The sequence below is a fragment of the Bombina bombina genome, chromosome 7 (genome assembly GCF_027579735.1).
Source record: "Bombina bombina isolate aBomBom1 chromosome 7, aBomBom1.pri, whole genome shotgun sequence".
NCBI classification, from domain to species: Eukaryota; Metazoa; Chordata; class Amphibia; order Anura; family Bombinatoridae; genus Bombina; species Bombina bombina.
Window position 1 is genome coordinate 172,844,474 of NC_069505.1, and position 26,216 is coordinate 172,870,689.

At 37.9% G+C, this 26,216-nt stretch overlaps 1 protein-coding gene across 1 annotated transcript in view; it reads right to left on the reverse strand.

The window, feature by feature from the left end:
* Positions 1 to 2,014: 2,014 nt before the first annotated feature.
* Positions 2,015 to 26,216, reverse strand: part of CSTF3 (cleavage stimulation factor subunit 3) — a 171,943-nt gene continuing 147,741 nt past the window's right edge. The window contains exons 11-21 of the mRNA XM_053720415.1: positions 20,157 to 20,266; positions 18,309 to 18,425; positions 18,081 to 18,155; positions 16,872 to 17,015; positions 15,874 to 15,976; positions 13,846 to 13,915; positions 13,526 to 13,721; positions 10,981 to 11,134; positions 9,654 to 9,748; positions 8,102 to 8,162; positions 2,015 to 5,738 (exon numbers count right to left, since the gene is read on the reverse strand). Of these exons, the coding sequence (XP_053576390.1) occupies positions 5,536 to 5,738; positions 8,102 to 8,162; positions 9,654 to 9,748; positions 10,981 to 11,134; positions 13,526 to 13,721; positions 13,846 to 13,915; positions 15,874 to 15,976; positions 16,872 to 17,015; positions 18,081 to 18,155; positions 18,309 to 18,425; positions 20,157 to 20,266 (1,328 nt within the window). The 3' untranslated portion in view covers positions 2,015 to 5,535. The remainder of the gene's footprint in view (positions 5,739 to 8,101; positions 8,163 to 9,653; positions 9,749 to 10,980; positions 11,135 to 13,525; positions 13,722 to 13,845; positions 13,916 to 15,873; positions 15,977 to 16,871; positions 17,016 to 18,080; positions 18,156 to 18,308; positions 18,426 to 20,156; positions 20,267 to 26,216) is intronic.

Consider the following 26,216-nt stretch of genomic DNA (forward strand, 5'->3'; position numbering starts at 1 on the left):
TACATGGGAGCCGCAGTGAGGATTGTACCACACAAGTTCCCATTGCTTGAAAGCCACCACTGCTCTACTGAAGAGACTGACATGGGCTACGGCTACACCCCAGGACAAACTTGTACTGCTGAAAAATAAACTCTTGCTTGAAGAATCTTCTTCCAAACACCTAAACTTTACCACCTCCTTGCTCTCAACGTAGGCAAAGAGAATGACTGGGGTTGGAGGGAAGGGAGGTGATATTTAACAGCTTTGCTGTGGTGCTCTTTGCTTCCTCCTGCTGACCAAGAGTGATATTCCCAATAGTAATTAGATGATCCGTGGACTCACTGTGACATTAGAAAGAAACAGTCTGTAAGAGCACTGATATATCAGACACACAAATTTTGTTACCTGTAGGTGCCTCAGCTCGGCGTTCTTGCATTTAGCACAAGGTATGGCAGCCTCAGAGGGACTCAAATCAAAAACTCTACACACGTTTCATTCCGTGACAACGGAACTTTTTCAAGAGTGGTTGTAGTGTGTATTGAATGTGCCTTTTAAAGGCTCCCTGGCTCCACCTGTGTCATCCGGCTACCATGTTGTTCCGGAAACAGAATGGAGATCTGATGCATTAACATAATGCTTATGCACACACAAATAAAGTATTAAACACTATTCTTTAAAAAGAGATTTACCATCAATTCGCTACTGATGTAAAAACCTATTGTAGTGAAATTTCCTTTTAAACATACATAGCACAGATGTATCTAATAGATAAAACTTAGAAACTTAAAATATTCCTGTAGGTAAATAATCCCCAAGGTGTTAACTCACAATTTTGGGATATTCCTATACAGAATAAAAGAAATAAAAAATCATAGCAGCAGTCCGACACTTACATTAGCTAAAATTAACTAAAAATAAATTAAAAAGGCTTGCTTATCCAAATCTACGTTAAAGGGACACTGAACCCAAATTTTTTTCTTTTGTGATTTACATAGAGCATGCAATTTTAAGCAACTTTCTAATGTACTAATATCAATTTTTCTTTGTTCTCTTGCTATCTTCATTTGAAAAAGAAGGCATCTAAGCTAAGGAGCTAGCCAATTTTTGGTTGAGTACTCTGGACAGCATTTATCCAATAATCAGCAAGGACAACCCAGGTTGTGAATCCAATTTAATGGGGCATGAAAGTCAAAAGGAAACTTCCATGGATCAGACAGAGCATGTCATTTCAAGAGATTTTTTTAATTCACTTCTGCTACTAAATTGACTTTGATCTCTTGATGCTCTGGTGCTGGCTTTGAGTATGTGTTTAACCAATCTGAAGGAGTTAAAAGGACATGAAACCCAAAAGTTTTATTTCATGATTCATATAAAGCATTTAATTTTAAACAACTTTCTAATTTACTTCTATTATCAAATTGTCTTTGTTTTCTTGGTCTCTTTTGTTGAAAAGCAGACATAAGCAGAGGGGCCTGATTTGGCAGCAGTTTTGCAAGAATATTATACATTTGCAAGAGCACTAGAGGGCAGCACTATTTCCTACCTTGTAGAGCTCCAGCCACCAACCTAGGTATCTCTTCAAAACAGAATACCATGGGGACAAAGCAAATTTGATAATAGAAGTAAATTGGAAACGTTTTAAAAAATTGTTTGCTCTGTCTGAATCACAAAAGAAACCGTTTGGGTTTCATGTCCCTTTAAACACAGTTATATGCTAGTATGCAATAATACAATGCTCTGGCATTTTCTTTTTGGACTTTTGTGTCCCTTAAGAGGTTTAGAAGACTTCTTTTCTTTGGCAACTGTCTCATTCCCAGAAAATATGAAAAACTCAGACTTCACCCCTGAACAGACCGGCCACGCCAGACGACTGCCCACTGCTACTTCAGTGCAATATCCCTATATGCTGGCCACCATATCTTGTGCTAACCTGACTTCACCACCAGAACAAACCGCTGCTGAAACAAAGAAAACAAAGTTTACAAAATTCACAAAATTTGAAGAACTAACTTACGTTTACTTCCTCCAACCAATGTTAAGATATTACACCTTTATTGTACATCTGACATAGCTTACAGTTAATGACAAGAATCACATAGAACAATGGGTATTTACACATTTTGTGGCTTAAAGAAACAAGAAAAGTGGCATTTAAACTGGTAACACTGAACAACAGATCAGTAAATGAGGAAACTGCACACTGTAAAACTATAGTAAACCATTTTCATTCAGCTTGAAGTCTGCATTCCACCTTCAACAAAGAACTTAAAGGGGCAGCAAACTCCTTGAGATTTTTTTTGTCTATTTTCATTTATGAGCAATGAAATAACTTTGCAATATATTCTCATTATTTTGCCCCCTTTACATGTAATTTTGTAAAAATTGAGGAGGATGTTCTAATTCTCAGAACTTGGAATACACCCTACTGACTCGTCTAACCCTGCTCCATATCTTTCCCTAACTAGGTTTAACTGATAATTGTAAAAAAAAAAATCATTTTATACTAACATTTTGACCATGACAAGTCTTGTTGTCAGCAGACTAAAGCCCAGATCGGCTACTCCAAACAAGGCAAATTATGGAGTATGGCTATTGCTAAACCATTGCAATAGAGAGGGATGTTCATTTGTTTAATAAAATGACTTGGCTGATATGGTATTCTATAGCAACAGAAATGTCTTGATATTACAAGGTGTTTAGTGTTGGAGTTTCTGCTTCATGGACATTTTTGGTGGAATATGTGTGGCAAGGAGGGGGGTTCTGGTAAAAAGGATAAGAAAACAGTTGACAGCTCTTGATGAGGATCTTTTAAAGAAAACCTCCTGAACCATTGATGGTGGCCAAAGCACACTGGCAATACACGTTAAAGGGCCATGAGACCCAAATGTTAAAACCCTTGAAAGTGATGCAGCATAGCTGTAAAAAGCTGACTAGAAAATATCACCTGAGCATCTCTATGTAAAAAAGAAAGTTACTCAGTTGCCACATCCCATTGTAAAGGACTTCTAAGCAGCAAATCAGTATGTCTGTCCCGGGACAGCGTGCACTCTCATGTTATTTCCCTATTCGGTTTAAGGAAGTTTACTATGAAATCTCATGAGAGTTAAGTGAAATCTCATGAGATCACAGTAAAAGAGTTCATGACCTCAGCACTGCTGATGCTGATTGGCTGCCATTCATTTCTTCATTTTTTTTTACCTGCAGCTAAGCAGCAGCATAACTTTTTACTTAGAACTTACTCTGGTTAGCTGAGGAAATTGTGAGGTAAAATATCTTCTTTTTTTACATAGAGAAGCTCAGGTGATATTATTCTGTCAGCTTTTTACAGTTATGCTGCATCAGTTTCAAGTGATTTAGCATATGAGTATTATGTCCCTTTAAACGCTTTACACAAGCTCTTGTGGGGACCTAAATAGATCAGATCACCATATAGAGGTGTCTCTAATGTGAACAAGGCCAGTCACATCTTCTATATCACCTAACAAACTTGTTTGCCTTATGTGCCTCACCAAATGAGTGTCGCTTTACGTCTTCCCTTTCCCTTTGTTAGGTCTGTGAGACTTGATTTAGTGTTCCAGGCGATCATTTTCAAGATACGCTTTACTTTTTCATGTCCCTATTCATCTAGTGGTTACTTGATGCTACCATCACAGAGCACAAGATTAAACTGGCACCGCTTGCATTTGTGTAAAAATGTTGCTCGTTTCACGATCCGTAGAGAGGTCAAAAAGCAAATTCTGTAATTGCAAATGCTGAAAATCAAATTGCTGGTTAGGCAATTTGCAGTGTTTTGAAGACTTAGGTACAGATTTTGCTTTTCGACCTCTCTATGGGATTTGGGACATAACACAATTATTACACAAAATTAAGAGGTGTGTAATGTCCCAAATTACAAGATACTTATGTTGCTATCATAAAAAACAAGTTTAAATGTTTTTAAAAGAAATTAACATTGTTTGCAGCAATTATTCTCAATAGCCAAACTCAATCCACCTGTTGCCTGATTTAGAAGAGCCAATAAGGGCATTTGTCGGCAGAAAACAAGGCTAAACACAGTCATCTCTCTAGTATAAAAAATATTGTTTTGCATTTTATCTGTTGAAGCCAATTAGGGAAATATGTAGCATGGTTAGTCTTGCAGAGTCTGCTGGGTGCATTTCCATCTCTGACAATGAGATAATCCATGATTCAGAGTTAAACTACACTAAATAATGAAATATATTGCAAAGTTATTTTATTACGCATATCTAAACATGTTAATTAAAATCTCAAGATGTTTACTGTCCTTTAAAGATATTAAACAATGAAAACTAAATGCAGCAAACCTTGCATTTGGTATAGAACGAGTAACACATTACTTATCATGGCCAGGCACTATTTATATACAATATTTACCATATTTTTATACATGCATTTTGCTTTTTGTTCTATTCGAATTTAGAAGAATACTTTAGTTCTGGAAATGATAGGCAGACACGGACAAAATAGGGGACCAGAGATGCTGAGCTAATTAGTTTATGTTTCATGTGAACCTACACACGTTAGGAGTGTAATTTTGCAATAGATCAAATGTTTTCTTTTAACAAAATAGGTAAAGGTGCTTAAAAAAACAAAAACACAGATTAGCATTTTTATTATTACAGTTAAACAAAAATACAAGCTGAAGGCAGTACATTTTCACCTGCCACAATATTTAAATGCAATTTTTTTCATAGTTTTGTTTTTGATTATATTGGAAATCAAAATGGGCACCTTGTTTTGAGCCAATGAGACACAGTTATGATATAATTGTACCTTATTATTTCTTTTTGCTGCTTCTGATTATAGTGTTCTTGTCTTTAAGAAGATTTTTTTTCTTTTAGTTTTTCAACCGTTTGCAAACAAAAATAATAATAGCTCAAAACTAGGAATCCCTTTTGTAAATTAATTTGTTAAAGAATTGTGTGCATTTGGTAGGGATTTCATTCATATTACAGTGTTATGTTAAAATAGCAGCTCTCCTTAAAAAACAAAAAAAACAAATGGGGATGAGGCGCAACATATTCTTGTCCTTCCATTTGCAGGAATGTAAACCCCCTCTGAGCCACAATTAAAAAAGGACTCTAGTATTCTAGTACCAATAAAAATGATAAAACGCGGGAATGACCATTTGGGCAAACTGTAAGCATCTCTTAGTCAAGAAAGGTGCATTTAAAAAGTCACAATTAATAAGCCATCCAGTTTTTAAAATTAAAAAACAAAAAACCTGTTCAATACCCGCAAACGTCCAGTTGTACACTAGAACATATATAAACAGAATCAGGGTGTATTTACCCAAAACGTGTGGTTTTCGTATTGTATATTTCAGAGTTCTCCCCCACTTTGTTTTCTTTTTATGCCTAAAACCGTATGAATCAGAGGCACTGTGACATGAATTCATTTCCAGGATGTCTAACAATAAAGTTGTTCTTAAAGCACAAGGTTTACAAGGCAAAATACAAAAAAATAATAATAATAAAAAAAATTGTTGGGTAAAAAGTCTGTTTTGTATTTTTTCTTCCCAATTTTGAAGAGATTTCATCGGATTCTTTTCTGCTGGCGAGATCTGTATATGTCGTGAGTGGGAGGGACAACAGACCCTTTCTCTACTTCTTCATCTGAATCTTCATTTGGTCTTTTCATTGATTTGTTGAGAAGAGCATTTATCTCTAAGGGGCCATTGCCTTCTGTGACTAGGTCTGTCTGGCCTCCTGTAATTAGCCTCATGGCGTCTTCCGCAGCTGTGTGATGAAGTATAGATAATTATGAATTATTAAGTAGAACAATAGTAAAATGTTATCATGATAAACTGAGAATGACCTGAAATACAATGTGAGGTTAAACCTATAGATCATGGACGACAATGTAGCCAATCAAGAGCTTATCATCCGCCTCCCTTCATATGCACGGCACACTAATAAAACAGCATTGCATCCTATTTACTGAAGTACCAGAGCAAGGAGGTAATAAGGGGCGCATGCCAACATTTTATCTATTAGTAACATATTTGCTTACGGCATTTTAAAGGAACATAAACCCAACAATTTTCTTTCATGATTCAGATAGAAAATTTAATTCTAAAACAACTTTCCAATTTACTTCTGTTATCTAATCTGCTTCATTCTCTTGGTATTCTTTCTTAAAAACTATACCTAGGTAGGCTCAGGAGCACAGCTAAGACTAAGGCCATTGGCCGAAACACGTCAGCTGACCTGTGACGCTGCCTACACATCCAGAAGCCTGTGATAGTACAGTGAAGAAGGAAACGCTGTTTGTATTGCTTTACAATTTGTTAAGGAAAATAAAGGTGTTTTTATTGAAGCGGACTCTCCAGTTTGTTCATCTTTATTGAGTAGGCTCAGGAGCAGCAATGCCTTAGTGGGAGCTAGCTGCTGATTGGTGGCTGCACATATATGGCTCTTGTCATTGGCTCACCTGATGCATTCAGCTAGCTCTCAGTATTGCATTGCTGCTACTTCAATAAAAGGATACCAAGAAAATTGAGCAAATTAGATAATACAATTTAAATCAACTTTCAAAATAACTTCTTATATCTGAATAATGAAAGAAGCAAAAATTGGGTTTTATGTTGCTTTAAGTTTATAAACCATGTCCTTTTGTTGCTAGCACACACCAAGGTGCAATGTGATGTCCGCTATGTATCTAATAACTTGCTTAGGCAAAGGGCATTTGTTTAAAAATGCTTTAAAATAATTTTATATGTACAATTTAGTGTCTTGTGTCAAACACCTAAGTGTTCTGCTTCAAACTTAACCCCTTAACGACCGCAACATTCCATGCTATTACACCCTCCGTCCTTGTGACCGGAAATAGCACGGTTTCGCCACTGGCAGGCGAAACCGCGCTTTTAATTGCACAATCCCCATACAGGCTACGTCGCTGATCTTTAAGGGGTTAAAGAGGAATGAAATACTAAAAGCTTGTGATGATGTATTCCTGGCATAGAACGGCCTAAGAATAATGTACAGTTCTATTTTTTAATTATATTAGTCATTTAAACTTTTATTTTTTAATCTTCTATACAGTAATGGGCATTGTCATGTTCTAACCTAAGTTTCCCTGTTGTGTTTGCTTCGGCTGATCAGTTATAGATAACAAAAGACATATTTCATTAGCTTGAATTTCTTTTAAAATTATGGACCTTTTCTTGTAGAAACAAAACAAGGGAGTCTGAACATGATTGTGAGTAATGCCAGTGCTTTAACTGCATTTAGTAGCCTTTAGTTCAAATAACTTATAATATCCTATAATCTTAAAGTGATGGTAAATCCAAGTGTTTTTCCAATGCTACAAATAAAGGGGACATTCAGCATAAAGTATTTTATACTTCATGACTGGAAGTGCCTTATGCCGCCCATAGCAGAACGCTATTTTATCAATGAGGTGATGTTAGCCAATAGCGTACTAGCCATACAGCATAAAACCAACTGGGCTGCACAGAAATGTCACCTCATTGAAAAAATAACGTTCAGCATGAAGTATTTCATAGTTCATGATAAAGTCCCCTATATTTGTAGCACTGGTAAAACACTAGGATTTACCATCACTTTAACTAAAATTCACTGCTTGCACACTCAATTGTGCGTATTTAGAAGCTTACTAAGGAATGAAAGCAGATTCCTAAAATACGCGTTCTACATATGTGTCCTTACAATGTCATATACTGTAAACGTATAAGTGGGGTTTAAAATCTATATCAGTTTCAATGAATACTTTATGAATTATTGAAAAATATTTGGTGTCCAGAGGAACAATTTAAATGCACTGAAGGAGTTCTCTAATATGGTTTCCTTTTCTGACGGATATTGGCTATTTGAAAGGTTCATTCATATATATTTATGTTCACACACATTACTAATCCATACTAAAAATGATAAGAACCAAATAAGATACAGGAAATGTCCATATATATATATATATATATAGCATATTTATAAAAACCGCCCGAAAAGGAGCGTATATATTCAGAAATGCATGAACTTTTTTAGGCAATGTGTGTGTGTGTGTGGGGGTTTGATATCACAATATCATTTTGCTTTATCCACCACCAATACAATAAGGCATTTTCTCCTGTAATACTCACTGTCTGGCAGTTTGCAGTTTCTAAAGATTTCCATGAGCTCATCCACTTGTACAAAGGGACCCTAGCAATAGAGGTAAAAAAATCATATATGAGAACAAGTTCTGCTTTAAAGCTATGAAAATATTGTTATAGGCAATGGCAAACTATGGTTGTTTACTCTGCAGGTCACATGCACATTAAAGGGACAGTAAACTACTTGTAAATACAAGACATTTCTGTTGTGTTGCTATAGAATAACATCTCAGCCAAGTCTAAACATTCTTTAAAACAAATGAACATTCTTCTACTATTTGCCTTATTCAGAGGAGCCAATCTGGGCTTTAGTTCCCAGACAATAAAGCTAGCCCCAGCTATAATGTTAATACAGAGTGCATTGTTTTGCCATTTTTATCAGTGAAATACAATTAAGAACACATATGTAGCAGGATTAGCATTGAGAAGCCAGTAGGTTGCAGTTTTTGGATCCTATTTTGACATTTGACAAAGGTGTAATGGTGCACCGAAACTTAATGTCTTTTTATTGATGAATTGGAATAAATGTTATATTTTATGAAGACCAGCAAGTGTCTTTTTGTGATGGGAGCTCTTATTTATTTGTAAAGTGCACCCTGGCAGCTGAAAAACTTTCTAAGACTGTGCTTATCCTTCCTTGTGGATTTGTTTATATATAAGGGTGTTTTTTTCCACTCCATTGAATTTTATGGGGAAATACTTTAACGCAGTCGCGATATTCAAAGTTCGTCTTTTTGAGCGTGTTAGGTTAGTGCTTGTGCGAAAACATTTTACTTTCAACTTAAATGCATGCTACTTGGCGGGCGTATGAACAGGAGCAATAAATAGTGATCCTCTCGTAATCTATAGCCCAATATTAAAAAATATTACACTGCCCCCACCTGTCAAAATTTTCTGTGAAAAACACAGGTATATTGCAAGAATGCTTTTAATTGAAATGCAATGATGCATAACTTGATTTCCATCAAAAATGCTCCATTTACCTGATTGCTAGGATAATAAAAATATGCTTATAGAGTAGGACAGTTAGTGCTGTGAACTCAGAGTATAAGTATGATTCCAACAGATAAAAAACACACTGGTTAAAACTGCTTTAGATATATTGGAAATGAAAGTAACTCCAGGTGTCTGTAGGGTAATATACATATAATGATTCAGGGGTCTTTGATGGTACAATACATGTACAACATACACTTAGGGTTGCCAGGTGTCCAGTTTTAAACCGTACAGTCCAGTAGATTAGCAGCTGTCTTGTAAATCTTTACAAAAATACTGGACAAAGAAAACGGCCTCCTATGGTTCAATGCATTACAAATATGGAGAAAAAAGAAATAAGTGACAGTCAAGGGAGTCAAATCATTCAGCAACTGAAGAGGTAAAATGGTTAAGTTGTATGTTACTGGCAGTCATGGGGTAAAATGACTGGTCAGTTGTGAAAAATATACACTGTTGGATCAAGAGTGGGGGCTTATTGTGTGACCCCCCATCTACCTAAAGATTGTCCAGTATTTTTGTGATGGACAGGTGGCAACTGACATACCTGATAGCATATGGGCGGAGGGATTAATTTCATTAAGATCACAGCAGCTGGAGGGACCGGAAACACTCCTCCGGGCACTGGATGCATGCCGGGAGCTAGAAAGAACACAATTCAGATAACATAAGTATATTGCATAAAAATACCCATCATGGCTAAAAAAATGAGAAGAATGGTTGTCTGCCAGACAAGAACTAGCAGTCTGGCCAGTGCAGCATAATTAAATTATTATGCAAATGCTTTCAAATAAATCCTGCTATGTGACACATTATATTTTATAGACAACCAGAAATGTTATAGCATTTAACAGAGTATTTTAAAACATTGTGGCTCTTTCCATGCAAAACTATCTCTTGTTATTTTGCTGTACAGGCAGTTTTTGGTAACGTTTGAGTTTGCACTGTTCCATCCATGTCTTACAATGTGTTTAGAACGTGTGTAGCCATCTCTATCATTACTGCCAACAACAAACTCAATACACCTTCTTCTAGCCATTATTGAGCTGGGTCAAAGAGAAATAAAGGTGTTTTTAAATTAATCGGTTAAATTACCGTTGTAGATGTGCTTTGCAGTGATTTAACTTTGTTTGCCTTGTATGCTCTAGGTAAACAGGGGTTACAAAATTACTGCTGCAACTATCCCTTCTACTACACAGTGCAACCAAGGTGTTGAATCAATGTTATGTCAAAATCAAACATTCATGATTCAGATAAGGCATGCAATTTTAAACAATTTTCCCATTTACTTTGATAATCAAATGTGCTGTGTTATCTTGGTATTCTTTGTTGAAAGATAAACCTAGGTAGGCTTATGTGCTAAATTTCTAAATCCTTGAAGATCGGCTCTTATTTCAATGCATTTTGACAGTTTTTCACAGCTAGACAGCGCTATTTCATGTGCGCCATAAAGATAGCAATGTGCTCACTCCTGAGGAATTATTTATGAGTCAGCACTGATTGGCTAAAGTGCATGTCTGTCAAAAGAACTGAGATAAGGGACAGTCTGCAGAGGCTTATATAAAAGGTACTCACAAAGGTAAAAAGTATATTAATATAACAGTGTTGGTTCTGCAAAAACTAGGAAATGGGTTATAAAGGGATTATCTATCTTTTTAAACAATACCCATTTTCCAGTAGACTGTCCTTTTAACATGGACTTTTTAGACTCCAGATAAGATATTTTTTAAACAAAATTATAACTTAAGACCTGCTCTTTTAAAAGCATTTAATTACTCATAACAGTTCTCTCTCGTACATAAAAAGAAATACATAAGGAAGCAGCATATAACAATGTGTTTTGTGGCGATAACATGGTCATGTGCGTTACTTACGTGCTAAATGCCTGGGCTGGAAAGGAATCATCTGGCTTGTGTCAGGTTTGGGATATTCAGGTTTTCTGTCTATTTCGTCTTTCAAGGATGGAGCTACCGAGGGAGTGACCACAGGATCTGGAATCATATTTGCTAACTTGGCACGAGAAACATCCTTTAAAAAAAAATAATGAAAACATTTAAAAAAATTTTTTTATCTCTCATACACAAGGTGGGTAAAATTAGGTGCAGATATTTGGAGATCTGCATATACTTCTTCCATTACGACCAATGCTCATGCCATATACATTACTTTTCCATTCTGTCCCTTTTAGAATTTGTAATACTTCTTATAATCTCCTCTGTATTCAGATCAAGGTTCTTCTGCTGCCAGTCTCCATCTTCACTAAAAAACCTTGCAGAATTTTTCACCATACTTGCACCAAGCCCATAAGCAACTGGACAAATATATGGAAATCATCTGATGAAATGCTATTGCTCTGCAGCAAGCCTATGTGTCTCATGTTGTTAGAGGACTCTCTGCTTTGTCAAACTCTTGTTGTTAGTGCGCACTCTGCTTTGTCAAAATACACAAAGTTCACGTGCTAAAGCAAAGCAAACACCCCCTCTGTATTATACCTTGGGGGGCTATCATGCCTCTAGCCTGTACCTTTCAAAGAGGGGGCTTTTGTTGTGGAGACGTTAGCTTCTATTGAATTTTGTTGTGACTTTTTTATTATACGTAGGAAACCTCAACATTACAAGACATTAAAGAAATAAATTCTATAGCTCTCAGAAAGCAAGAGCATTTCTGTCTGTATATTGAGACGCTGGATCACAATGAAAAGCGATCTGAAAGCTAAGTTAGTGGCATTGATATTTACTAGTGATGCAAGTGTTAGTATATTTAGGCACATCAACCACATAAAAAGAGAGAAAGTAAATTACAATGAGCACCAGTGATTTTAACAGCTTTAAACACATTGGGCTATTCCTATTTTATTTACTGCATAAATGAAATGTTTTTATATACATATTCATATAGCTGTAAATAACGTCTTCAAAAAAGTAAAGCTCATTTGCAAACCAGTCAGAGCAACTATAGATGTACAGAGCTGAGCGCCAAGAATACTTGCACTTCAGTTATGTAGTTCTGACTGTAGCAGATAACGTTATACAGCAAAACCGCCTCTAATTGTAAGCGGTTAGTTCTTGCATTTTACGTAAAAAACATTAATAAAACTGCAGAGCCGACATGATGCAGCCAGGGGAAGAATGATGCTTCTTATTCAGCACAAGCCCTGGTGCCGGATGTGATCATCTCATAGCTCGTGGTCACCAGGAAGAGAAAAAGAAGCAATAAACTACAAGACTTTTCACGTGTTTAAAGGGGGATGTTTTGTTCTTTGGTGATTAAGACAGAGCATACCATTTAAAAAAAGTTTCCAATTTACTTCTTTTATCAAATTAGCTTTGTTCCCATGGTATTCTTTGTTGAAGGTAGGTGTCTGGAGCACTACATGTCAGGAAATAGCACTGCCATCTAGTGCTCTTGCAAATGGATAGCATTCTTGAAAAACTGCTGCTATATAGTGCTCCAGAAATGGGCCAGCTCGTGAGCTTATGTCCCTGCTTTTCAACAAAAGATACCCAGAAAAAGAAGAAAAATTGATAATGGAAGTAAATATGAAAATTGTTTAAAACCGAATGCTCTATCTGAATTATGAAAGAACATTTTGGGTTTCATATCCCTTTAATTGCTCTCTATGACAGAGCATACTGAAAAATCCTGATCCTAACAGAACACGTGCAGCTCACGTAGCCCAATATGAGGAAGAGGCAAGGCGTCCCCTCCAGCACTGGATTAAACCTAAATATTGAGGTCTAAAAAACCCTTAGCTTTAACCCTTGCTGTCCTCCTTTGCAGTCTGCATGTCAGTCAGTTACAAGCTATAGAAAGAAATGCAGGTGCAAGGGCGCGTCAGTGCTTCTTAGCTGATACAGTATGTAAGCCTTCAAATACTGCAACATTTCCCACCTCTTAATCTTCCCGCTATAAGTAGCGCAAAAAAAAAAAATCCCCAGTAAAAAAAAATACTCCTGTTCCTTCTTTGTCTGTGCACAGTTATAAACGTGCCGCACGCTAGTTTGGAAAGAGGTGTGCGAGCACACAAGCGCACACCCTAGAGGGGACAGTGATTCTGACAAAGATGATTTAACTCCGTCACCCTTGAGGGGAAGAAGAGACTGAGGGCTCCATTTATTAAAGCCCCATCATTTCAGGTCCGCATGAAATGGAAGTTAAGAAGCAGCGGTCGTAAGATTAATGCTCCTTAACTTGTCCGCCACCTTTTAGGTTAAATGCCGACAGCGTATGCCACTCGACCATTAATAAATCTACCCCTGAGTAGCGACGGTCTTGAGATCACTGCTTCTTAATTAGCTTTCTAGGCTCTGAAGCGCCATCTGCAGCTTCAAAAATAGGGCCCATAGGACATATACGTAATGCCAGGGAAATCAACAATGCTACATAAACAATATTATATTAACACATTCAGAGACTTGCCTTGTATCCCAAAGCTTTGAGTTCACTCATGGAGCAGGGGTACAGATCCATAAACTTGTATCTATCTACCAGCAGAGCAGTTTCTTTTCCTTCATACTCTTCCTTGAAGGCAGTATACCTTCTCTTCTCCACTTTCAGAATACTCGCTAAATCTCCTATATTGCTCTCAAAGGCCAAGAAACGCGCCCAGATTTCTCTGCAACAAATCGGAGAACATTAATACGGATAATAGCTATATAATTTACAAGGAGGTTTAGTAATTTAGTGATGATCCCACTATGAACAGAGACAAAAACAGCTATGCAAAAATTACAACTTACCCAGATTTCTCTGGAGGCAAACTTCCAGAGGTTAATACCCGTTCAAATAAAACTCTTGTGTTATTGTCCTCTAAAAGTAAAACACAAAAGTATTAGAAACATTATTATGCACAAAAGTCATCTGGAATTAACGTATGAAATGTATTTAAAGATCATTTTAGAAGTAGAAAATGAAAGGAACATAAAGGCTGTGACACACTGCAAGCGGAGCGGTGCGCAGCGTGTAGATGCGGCTGTGTGCGTTCAGTTTGTCCTGCCTTTTCATCTCTAAGCACTCTGCTGCGTCCGGTCGCATAGCTGAGTGCTCAGAGATGAAATATTTGAACTTCAGAAGCAGTTGCTTTGCGCCGAATCGCTTGCAGTGTATCACAGCCTTAAATGTGCCAAAATAAAATGCTCTAATATGTTAGTTATATGCATGTGATAGTGCAGTACGTCTCAATTCCAGTCCTCAGGGACCCCTAACAGGCCAGATTTTCATATCTGAATGAGAGCCCAGGTGGAATAATCAGCTGGTCAGTAACCATGGTTACTACTAACCTGCTCTCAATTGTTCTCTGGTTCAGATGTCATGAAAATCTAGCCTGTTAGGTGCCCCAAAGACTAGAATTGATAGCTTTAGTGCAATAACAAGGTGAAGCCATGTATTTGACCCCCTGCAGAGAGCTACTGGGAGCTAGCTGAACACATCTGGCGAGCCAATGAAAAGAGACAAATGCGTGTAGCCACTAATTGCTGGCTAGCTCCTAGTCGTATTTACTCTAGTTTTTGGAACTTTATAGTGCAGAGTTGTTTGTGTTAGGTTCGCTACTTAGGGCAGAAGATCCATCAACAACAAGCTAAATTAATTCAGTGTCTGCTCCCTTCTTCTTTTGCTTGGTCTTTACATATCGTTTTTTTTTTCCAGAACCTTAGAAGGGCTGTGCAATATGGTTGAACTGGTTTGAAACATCACAGTCATTCTCATGTATCAGAAACACAAGTTTCCAAAGGAGTGCAGCTAACCAATCACCAGATAGCTTCCCATAGTGCGTTGCTGCTGAGCTTATGCACATATGCTTTTCAAAAAAGGATAACAAGAAAACAAAGTTGATTTGATAATAGAAGTGAATTTAAATGAGTCAGTACAGCTTTAACTTAGCTATGAAAGTTTAACTGACTTTCACATCCTTTTAATTATGGAAGATTTGACAGAAACCTCCCTTACAGGCAGGATTTTAACTCTCACTTTGTTTATGGTGTCTAGAAGTAAATCTAAGAATTTTGGAAATAAAAGCCATTTAAGATTTTAGACAGATGAATAGTATTATGGATTTGTCAGGATGGGGCCATTCCAATCCCACACACGCCTCAGTACATTCCCCTGTTACCCACAGCATGGGCTGTATATATGCTGCAGAACATGTTAGTGCTTTAGAAATAAAGGATATGGGGGAAATGTATAGATTAGCAAGATTTGTGGCAACATATTGTTATTAGACGGACGTGAGTAAGACTGAAGGAATGTCGTAACAGAATAACATAGTATGTAAAAAGCAATGCATCGCCCTTCTTAAGGAGAACACATAATACACTTGTGATATTGCACTTAAAGGGACACTAAACCCAATTTTTTTCTTTCATGATTCAAATAGAGCATGCAATTTTAAGCAGCTTTCTAATTTACTCCTATTATCAATTTGTGTTCATTCTCTTGCTATCTTTATTTAAAAAGCAGGAATGCAAAGCTTAGGAGCCAGCCCATTTTTAGTTGAGAACCTGGGTTACGCTTGCTTATTGGTGGCTAAATGTAGCCACCAATAAAGCAAGTGCTATCCAGGGTGCTGAACCTAAAATGGGCTGGCTCCTAAGCTTTACATTCCTGCTTTTTAAATAAATATAGCAAGAGAATGAAGACAAATTGATAATAGGAGTAAATTAGAAAGTTGCTTAAATTTGCTGCTCTATGTGAATCTTTAAAGAATTTTTTTTGGTTTAGTGTCCTTTTAATTTGTGACTGATATGGAGATATATTTATCGGCAACTTACCATTAAGATGAGACAAATAGTCAATATAGGCAAGAACATATTCTGGAAAATCGCCATATTTCTTTAATCCTAACTCAAAAATCTTGAAGGCCACAGCTGTATCCTGAAATGATATAGCAATATTGGCTGAAATTAATCTTTAAATAACAGGGATTTTGACCTTAGCAAACAATACTACATATGCTATTGGGCTATTCCCCACATTTATACATAAAGTATATTAATTACTGAATTTGTAAATAAAAATACAAAAGTTTCCTAAAATAAACACAATATTTAGATGCAGTTTTTTTTTACTTCTATAACTTTGTATTAACCACTCATCTCTTCTGCATTCCTAATCTCTCCTGGTTGCCTGATCTGATTTTAAACTAGAAACATATTATTTGGACCCAAACAGGTACTTTTGAGATGAAATGGCTGGGGTCAGACAATATTAATGTCAGGCACAGTGGTGCCTAAATGCCACACATATTTTAAACTGAATTTAAATATAGGCCCTGACACACAACGGCTACAGCACTCCCTAGAGCAGGGGTGTCCAAACTTTGCTCTCCAGAGGTTTTGGAACTACATTTCCGATGATGCTCAGCGAGCATTTTATCTAGCTGAGCATCAAGGGAAATGAAGTTCCAAAACCTCTGGAGAGCAACGTTTGGACACCCCTGCCCTAGAGCTACAGAACTAGAAGAGACAGGAACAAAACAGGATTACATGTGATAGCAGCAGTTAGATGCAGACACATTATAATTCATTACATACATAGATACAACACTAGATTTTACAGCTCTTTAGTAGCATTTCCTGTAATGTTTCAAAATAATAACTTTATTTTCTTACTGTGGGAGAAGTGAGTTTTTATACTGGTTAAACCAATATTTTCTGCAACTTGTGCACTTTGAGAGTTGTTTGCACGTTATTAGTCCTGATGAACCAAAACAAAGAATCTGTCCTCAATACATGGATAGCTAAAAGGGATCCATTTCTCAGGGTCTTACCTTACTGCAATAGTACTCCATTAAGGCCGCTGTAACGTAAACATGATGACGAGTTCGTGTGTCCTCCCGTGCTTTCTTGAAAATAAGTCTACCTGCCTTAATACCTTCTGCTCTCCTTGCAAATTTCATGTACTGTATATAAACCTGGAGCAAAGGCAAATATCCAACCAATGAGTTTATTCTTAGGAAATCACAATATATCCCCCCATTAAAGCACTAATATCCAACCTACACGGCAGACCAGCCTAACAAAGAGGAAATGTTTAATTGTTACTAATTGCATATTTCATACATTTGCTTTGTTGCATGTTTTTTTTATCAAAAATCTATATTTACACAGCTCATAAACCTCTTCTTAAGTAGTGTGTTCCTCAACAAAACATCCATTTATCATTCGGGCAGACTAGCTTCAGTGTCATGAACCTTGTCTGGCCAGCCTTGCGGCAAGCAGACAGCAGTACACTACCCGCATTTAACATTGCACAATACGCTGAATGTGCAATGCCCCCCCTGCTTGCATTTGGCCAATAGTGCAGAAGAGGGGGCTGTTAATTTGCAATCCGCCACCTAAAGTGTCCCAGAGAGGTTAAGTAGCAGCGGTCTTAAGAGCGAACCTGAAATGCTGGGCTTCAAAGCGGCTTAAATGGAGCCCATAGACACCATTCCGTGTGCAGCAAATTTTACACAATTGACAGTAAAATGTTTAACCAAAATGTAGCGTTTTAAAGACTGAGCAGTCACAAAACTCTTGAAGAGAAACCGATTGCTCTAAATTAAAGGGACACTGAAACCACATTTTTTCTTTCGTGATTCAGATAGAACATGCAATTTTAAGCAACTTTATAATTTACCCCTTTTATCAATTTTTCTTTGTTCTCTTGCTATCTCTATTTGAAAAAGAAGGCATCTAAGCTATTTTTTTTGGTTTAGAACTCTGGACAGCACTTGTTTATTGGTGGGTGAATTTATCCACCAATCAGCAACAACCACCCAGGTTGTTCACCAGAAATGGGCCGGCATCTAAACTTACATTCTTTCTTCTCAAATAAAGATACCAAAAGAATGAAGAAAATTTGATAACAGGAGTAAATTAGAACGTTGCTTAAAATTGCATGCTCTATCTGAATAACAAAAGAAAACATTTGAGTTCAGTGTCCCTTTAAGTCCACCTTGAATTACAGACATGCAGCACAAGAAAATTGTTCTTACCAATGTGGGATCTATATCTTCAATGGAAAGTAGACGATTGTAGATGCTGTGTGTTTTATCATATTTCATTCGACTCTACAAAAGAGCAGGGTTATGATAAACAACTGTCATTAACCTTTTCCTTTCCAAGCAATTTGTTGCAGGGTTCACAGCAAAACACTGAATATCACAAATCTAATTTACAATATGCAAAATTCACTCTAGCAGCAGCATATAGCGGATACAAACCTCCTCGTAGTCAGCATATGCAAAGTACAGTAACATATTCTTCTTCAGCAAAGTGCTGATTGCTCGCTCGTAGATATTTGCAGCTTCATCGCTGAATAACTTGGCATTGTTCATGTCCTGAAGAATGATGTAAAAATCAGACTTAAAAACTGACCGATCATTTAAAAGAGCATTTCATATCCTAATGCGGTGTAGCAGCAAAAGGGTTAATAAAAGCCAACAGTTATTAGCATAGACGGACAGTAAAGATCAGATGGCCGATTTGAAATTGACACTTTGTCACAGGCATCAAGTTGTCATTGTTTACTTTGGAGGTGCTCATAAATATAATTTCTTGAAGTTTTTATGAAACATCTTTTTTACCCCTTCAAGCTGTCAAATATTACAGAAATTAATTACAGGCGTTTCTGTCCCCAGAAAAAATATATTTATTAATTTGTTATGCTTGAGACTTGTCACTGCCCCGATATGAAGCAATGCAAGCTCTACATATAATCCAGTAAACAATCAAAATAAACAGCTTTAAAGTGAAGGTCAATTTTGACGAATTAGTGCTATTTAATCCTATTAAAAACAAGGGCACTCTAATTCATCAAAATTTACATTTCAAGCGTTTTCTTCAAAAACTTACCTTTTAATCCTGAAAGCTGCTCCATCGATTCCCCGGGCTGTCGGAAGCCTCTGCTTACATCAAAAATGACGAATTTGGCTTCCTCCAATCACGGCGTTCCCCCCTGGGGGATCATGGCCTGAGGAAATGCTGTGATTGGATTAAGCCGGATTCGTCATTTTGGACCCCCAAAGAGGGCTTGTGACGGGTGGAGGAAGTGCTGCAGCAGCTCTCAGGATTAAAAGTTAAGTTTTTGAAGAAAACGCTTGAAATGTCAATTTTGATTAACTAAAGTGCCGTTGTTTTTAATAGGATTATTAAAAACCGGACACTAATTCGTCAAAATTGACCTTCACTTTTAAAGGAAATAAAACAGCTTAACACAACTACAAAAGAATAGTAACAGATATGTAAATGAACATTGCTTTTGTCACAGGCTGTAAAAATACCAGCATTTCAGGGGTTAAAAAGGAGCACAGCTTTAAAGAGAGCTGCAGCAAAAGGAGTAAAAGTAATAGCAACCATTCTAGGGTTGTTGTGCACAGTAGTTTAATATTTCTTTATATGAACCTTTTCATTCAGGCAAAACATGTTTAAACAGTGTTTCACAACATTTAAAAAAACAGACAATGCAGAATCAGCGACTCACTGATATTATTACTATGGTAACCCAAGCAAGGTTATCAGCGACTCATTGATGTCAATTACTATGATAACCCAAGCGAGGTAATCAGCGACTCACTGATGTCATTGCTATGATAACCCAAGCGAGGTAATCAGTGACTCACCGATGTCATTACTATGGTAACCCAAGCGACTCAATGATGTCATTACTATGGTAACCCAAGCGAGGTAATCAGCGTCTCACTTGAGTTATTACTATGGTAACCGAAGCAACGTAATCAGTGACTCACTGATGTCATTACTATGGTAACCCAAGCAAGGTAATTAGAGAATTAATTATGTCATTAATATGGTAACCGGAGCAAGGTAATCAGCGACTCACTGATGTCATTACTATGGTGCGGTTGTCAGACTGGATGCTTAGTTTGGCTCAAAAGCAGCTAAAGGAGGAGCAAAACACTGTACTGAGAGCTTGGTTCCTGAAATCAAAGACCTTGATTGTCTAATCCTTTTGTCTTTGGCACTTTCCCTTGCCTCTATTTACTGTATCCCCTGTATAGTGCTGCAGAATAAGTTGGCACATTTTTTACACTAATGTTAAAATTATGACTTACCCCCTTCTCTGCGAGAAGCTTGCTGGACTGTTCAAGGTATTGTGCAGCTTCATACCAGATGTCTGGATGATGCCCCAGAACTAGCAGGCATTGTTCATAGGCAAACATAACTGCAAGGGAAACCAGACTATTAATACAACCTCCACTGAGGCGAAATCAGCACAAAACAAGATTTTACTGTTCTAATAATTAAAGTTAAATGAAACCCAAACATTTCCTTTCATGAAGCATACCTAGGTAGGCTCATAAGCTGGAAAATAGGTGGTGATTGGCTGCACATATATGCCTCCTTTCATTGGCTTACCAATGAGTTTAGCTAGCTCACAGTAGTGCATTGCTGCAATAGTTGGCGATGGTAAGGTATAGACAGGCACTAATCACCAGAAGATTAAAAACACACAAAATATCACCTAACAGAAGCTAATGCTGTGGTTAAAAGGGATACGAAACCCAAACATTTTCTTTTGTGAGTTAGACGCTCCAATGTACTTCTTTGAGCAAGCGCAACATTTGCGGCGCAAAAATGCGTAAGGTGAGCCCTTTCCATGGTGTACTTTGTATTTTTTACTGGTTCTAAATAAAGCCTTTTTTATTGTTGCTCTGTAGCTGCTTCTTTTTCTGCATCTTTGACTCTTTGTCCGCAACCATCAAGCCGGCTCCACATAGCCTCAGGTTTCTCTGACCCACACCAGAGATCTGAGCGGTGTTACTTTTTTCTAATTTTCTTCTACCATCAAATTTTCCTGTTACAATGGAATTCTTTGCAAAACCGCTGACATATAGTGCTCCACACACGTGCACACTCCTCAAGATGTATCCCTGCTTTTTAAAAAAAAGATACCAAGTGTGCAAAGAAAAAGTTAAAAGAAGAAAATTAGAAAGTTGTTTAAAATTGCATGCTCTGAGTCACTAAAGAACAAAATGGAGTTTTATATTTCTTTAACGTGATAAAGAGACTCCGTAAATTCTCAGAACAATCATTTCTTGTTGCCATGGAGTATCGCGATAAGTAGTGAAGTAAAATGAATAGGAAAAATCAAATATTAAAACTATTTGTGCAAGGTAACCATAGGAATCATAGGAATCACTAAAGACTCATTCTAAGCTTTGGGACTACGATGATTAAAGGGACAAATCATGCTATTTTTGCACTTATGTTCACTACTAACTATTGCCTAGTTCCCATTGCTGTTGTAAACTGTGTGAATTGGTGCTAACTACAGATATCTGTTTAAGTCTATGGAGATGTTTTATGTTAACAGTTTAATGAAAAATTAGCCTATGCGTTTAACCCCCAACAATGCGTTAAACACATACAGATCTGACAAAAAACAAGTGAAAATACACGCTATTCAATAACACAAGAAGCAGCAGAAATAAGCGTGTAGATGGTTTCTGGAAACAATACATGCTTGAAATCTTTGTGCCTCTGCCAGGCAGACATAGTGTGTGAAAATGCTATTCTAAACACAAGCAGAATTGTCATGCTCAGGCTAATTTGCACCAAAACACGCTTCCCCATCATCTTGCTGAAAGACTCCATTGTAAGCTATGGGGCAAAAAAAGAGCTAATTAGCAACAAAGTGGGAAACAGCACTCTTCTTTCGCTTGGGGCACGGAATCACAGACCTGCCAGGTCCTCTCCTGCTACAGCAAATAGTATATTCCAGCCACTATTTGAAGTTGCAAAGAAGAGCTAACACAGTGAAATACAGAAAAAAAGTAAGGGAACTATTTCACGTTTTATAAAAATTTTATGGCAAATCTGATTTAAATGTAAAAATTGAAATTCCACATAGTTTACGAGAAAAGACACAAGCATCTGTATGGTTTTATGGTTTTTCAAGCAAACATACAACGTTTTCTATTACAGTGCAATCTGCCTAGATTTGCATTAATTAGATTTATTTTTTGAATGAGCATGAAAAACAAAATTTATGCTTACCTGATAAATGTATTTATTTCTTGACACGGTGAGTCCACGGATCATCTTCAGTTACTGTTGGGAATATCACTCCTGGCCAGCAGGAGGAGGCAAAGAGCACCACAGCAGAGCTGTTAAGTATCACTTCCCTTCCCCCAAACCTCAGTCATTCGACAATACCCAAGCTAGAGGACACAGATGATACGGGAGGGGCAAGACAGGTAATCTAAACAGAAGGCACTACTGCATGAAAAACCTTTCTCCCAAAAGAAGCCCCAGCCGAGGCAATATCAAATTAATAAAAGTTAGAAAAAAACTTTTCAACAGAGGTCTCATTTAAATACACTGCCCCAGCGGAGATGCTGAAATACTCTCAGGAGGCTGCTGACCAGCAGGCTTATAAGCCCTACGATTAACACTTTGCAACCAGAAAAGAAAGTGGAAGGAATTTTCCAGCAATTATGTTTACCCAGAAAAACAAAACAATGCAGAGGACTGACAAAAGTCCTAATATGGTAGATAAAATGATTAGGCCCGCACAACATCTAGGATGTGTAACAGCCGATCTTCATAAAGAGAAGGATAGGACAGAGAAAGGGAACAACAATCTCCTTTCTTTCCAAAAGGACCCTAGAAGAAAACCAAACTTGGTACAGAGAACTACCTTATCCAACAGTAAATACGAGATAAGGAGAACCACACTGCCAAGCTGAGAATCCAGAACTCTCTTAGCAGAAGAAAGCAGAAAGAAACAAAACTTAAACACAGGCCTGATACTGACCAGGACCTGATAAGTATTGTACATCTGGTCCATCCGCCAGATGCTAGGATCAAAAGAGTACATAGCCACAGCTGGATTTGAACTCAGCGAGGCCAATCACCCGCAAGGGTCTCAAGGCGCTGCTCATTTTATTGACCTCAGGAGGATGAAAGGTTGAGTGAACCTCGCCGGGGATGAACCTGCAACCCTTGGGTTGCTACAGAGCTCAGCCACAGTGCCTTAGCAAGCTGAGCTAACTGTCCGGCTACATTAAGATACAAACATTCTCCAAGTCGTCAACTTCAGAGAACAAAAATTTTTTGATGACCTTTCGAAACAACATCTTGCGATGCCAAGCAGGAGAAACTAGAAAAACCAATACTCTCTCCCTCTTGAGCTGGACGAAAACTCATGGAAGGAAAATAACCCTATAAAAAGGGTAAGTTCCGCCTGAAGTTCCAAAGAACTGCCAGAATATCTATCAGAAAGGCATGAAGATCTCTTGACATCGACCAAATTAGGGAACTTAGTGTTTTCACAAAACGCCATCAGAACAAATTCTGGTAAGCCCAAATTGGTTGTGAACCTGAAGAACACCTCCGAATGGAGGTCCCACTCCCCGAGATGGGAAGTCTGACTAAACAGAAATACTGCTTCCCACATGTCCACTCCAAAAAAGTGGATGGCCACAGAGGCTATACTGTCTCAAGGGGCGGCTCAGATCAGAACCCGCTAAACTGGGCTTGGACACTGAGGCCAAAAATGACAGGGAGAGCAGTCTCAAGGAACCAACGTCCCTGCGCCTTCAACAAATCCCAGAGTCCTCCCAGCCCAGCAGGCTGGTGATCACAATCACAAATGCCCAGGAAGGTCTCCGAAACATGAGTGCTGAAACCGAGATTCCTGAAAAACCACCACAGGAAGAGACTCTTGTCTATATCTATTCCCAGAGACATCCGAATAATCCCCATTCCTCTGACTAAGCATGCCTAACTGCAGAGCTCTCAAACGAAATACCACAATGGATGATGTCCATGGAAGCCCCATCATACCAATTGTCTCCATACACTGAACCGCAGCTGCCGAACAGTAGCCTGAAGGGAGCAGGATTGTCTTTTCTGTCAGAAGGATGTGCATTGATAGGAAAACAATTATAGTCCCCCTCTGTAGCTGAGATAAGGAACTTCTTTCCCAGCTCCACTTCCAAAATGTGAGCAAGATAAAAGAAACCTCCAAATGAGATTTTGCTTGAAGGAGGATGGTGCCTAACCAAAAGGTCAGTCAGGCAGGCCGCCACTGCAATCCCAGAACCATTGTTAGAAAACTTAGGAAGCTGGGGCAAAGTCATTGTTGAACCACAAACTGAAAAAGTTTGGTCAGAAAGAAAAATTCTAAGAAGAACCCTTTAATGGGAACTTGAGAGTACACATCCTTTAGGACTAAGGTCATTATAAACTGACCCTCTGCACCAAGGAAGAACTGAGATAGATTGCCCCCCCCCCCATACTATCCGATCCTGGCTTGGGGTAAACCCTACCTGCTGAATGAGATTTAGCTGAGAGTTTCTTTAACGAAAGACAACATTAGTGACGGAAAGAAAAAATTTTACCTTTCACTGGAATCAGACCAGGCATCGTACCAAAGGATGCCGCACATGTCCATAAAGGTCTCCATCCTAAAGGAGCATCTATCTTTATCTGAATAAAAGAGGCTCCTATAACTTTAAGTACCATGCTGATAATTAAAGGAGACAGTTTAATACAGACAGCAGATGGGAAAAAGGGAATCCTTGACTTCTCCCATACCTGAGAAATTCTCCTAGCATAATCGAGAACAGGAGAAATTTTTACGAATGAAACCTAGTGTATATAAAAATTACTAGATTCTTGAGGAGTGACAACGACAGGAAAGTCGAAGTCTACCAAGTAGCCAACCCTTCTTAAATAATACCAAAAGGTGTTAAGGCTTGAATCTGAAGAGAACTACTTCAGTTCCAGATGGAGTTATACTGTCCGAATCGGAGTCTTAACCCTCAGACGCTACCGACTAGCCTCCTCAACGGAGTATAAGAAGGGCAACATGTGTAGTAGCAAGCGGAGCAGAGACCTTACTATCTGATTCATTAAATTTCCTCTTGTGATTTCCCTCTTAAACAGGAAAAGCAGACAGAGCCACAGATGTCAGAAGATACCAGGACAGACAATCTTGCAAGCAAATAACTCCTCCAGGAGATTGAGAGAAACCACAGGGCACTGCATGTGAAGCCATAACAAGGCATGGGACGTTTACGGAGAAAGCTGTGGCATAGCCTAAACAGCATCATCCAGGGAGACATGAGGCTAAAATAATTTTTTGGATTAAATATTTAAAAACAATAAATATATTAAACATGATACTGTCTCTTTAATATTAGAGACTTTTTAAAAAAAAAATATATATATACAAGAACAGGACGCTGATCCATGTGTTAGCAAGAAGAAATTATTCATTAGATTATAATACTTAATTAAAGAAAAGTAACATAAACAATGTATATGTAAGTGAAAACTACTTAAAATAGTATATTATTCAGCCCAATCCTACAAGTATAACCAGGACAATGGAACGTTTATTAACACAGGTTGGAAACCAAACCTGAGCTGCCAAGGAAAGAGGAAGACAAAATCCCTCCATCCCTAAATTGCATATATTGGCTGCTAATGGGTATACACACATCGTAACATAATTCAATTTCCATCCTCTTATCTTAGATTGACGGATGAAAAACAGAGACAATTCAAGCATCTTTCTTTATTATTTAAACTGCCTGCTTATTGTGACAGTGTAACATATTTAAATTTCATCCTCAGTGGTTTACAAACATTAGAAGTGCTTTCAATTTTGCAGCTGTTTCTGCACAAACAAAACACAACCGATATACGAGGCAGGCAGAATGTCAGCTCTGTCCCGCTCTCTGCCAGAGAACGGGGAGGAGAAGACACAAGCGCTCAACCACCTCTAAAATGGCGCCGCTCCGAAAGTAAAGAAGGAGGAGTGGCCAACACAGAACGGAGCTCTACTAAACTCCCTCTAAAACAAGGCTTCTTGTAAGACCCATGAAGCATGTCAAACAAAAATCACAAATAAAAACACTGCCACCCTCGCACAGCTCCCATAAGAGAAACTAACAGCGGAGCAGGGGAATCCCAGAAATACACTGCGTCACATAATGATGCATAACACTATGAAGTCCCTAAAAAATGGCGCCAAGTACACACTCTTAACAGTCCCAGATTCATTCTCCCGGAACCTCCCGATGAACAAGGGAACAGAATAGGGCTACCTACTTTAAATAAAATGATAAAATATACTCCTTGCAAATAAAATTAGTCCCACA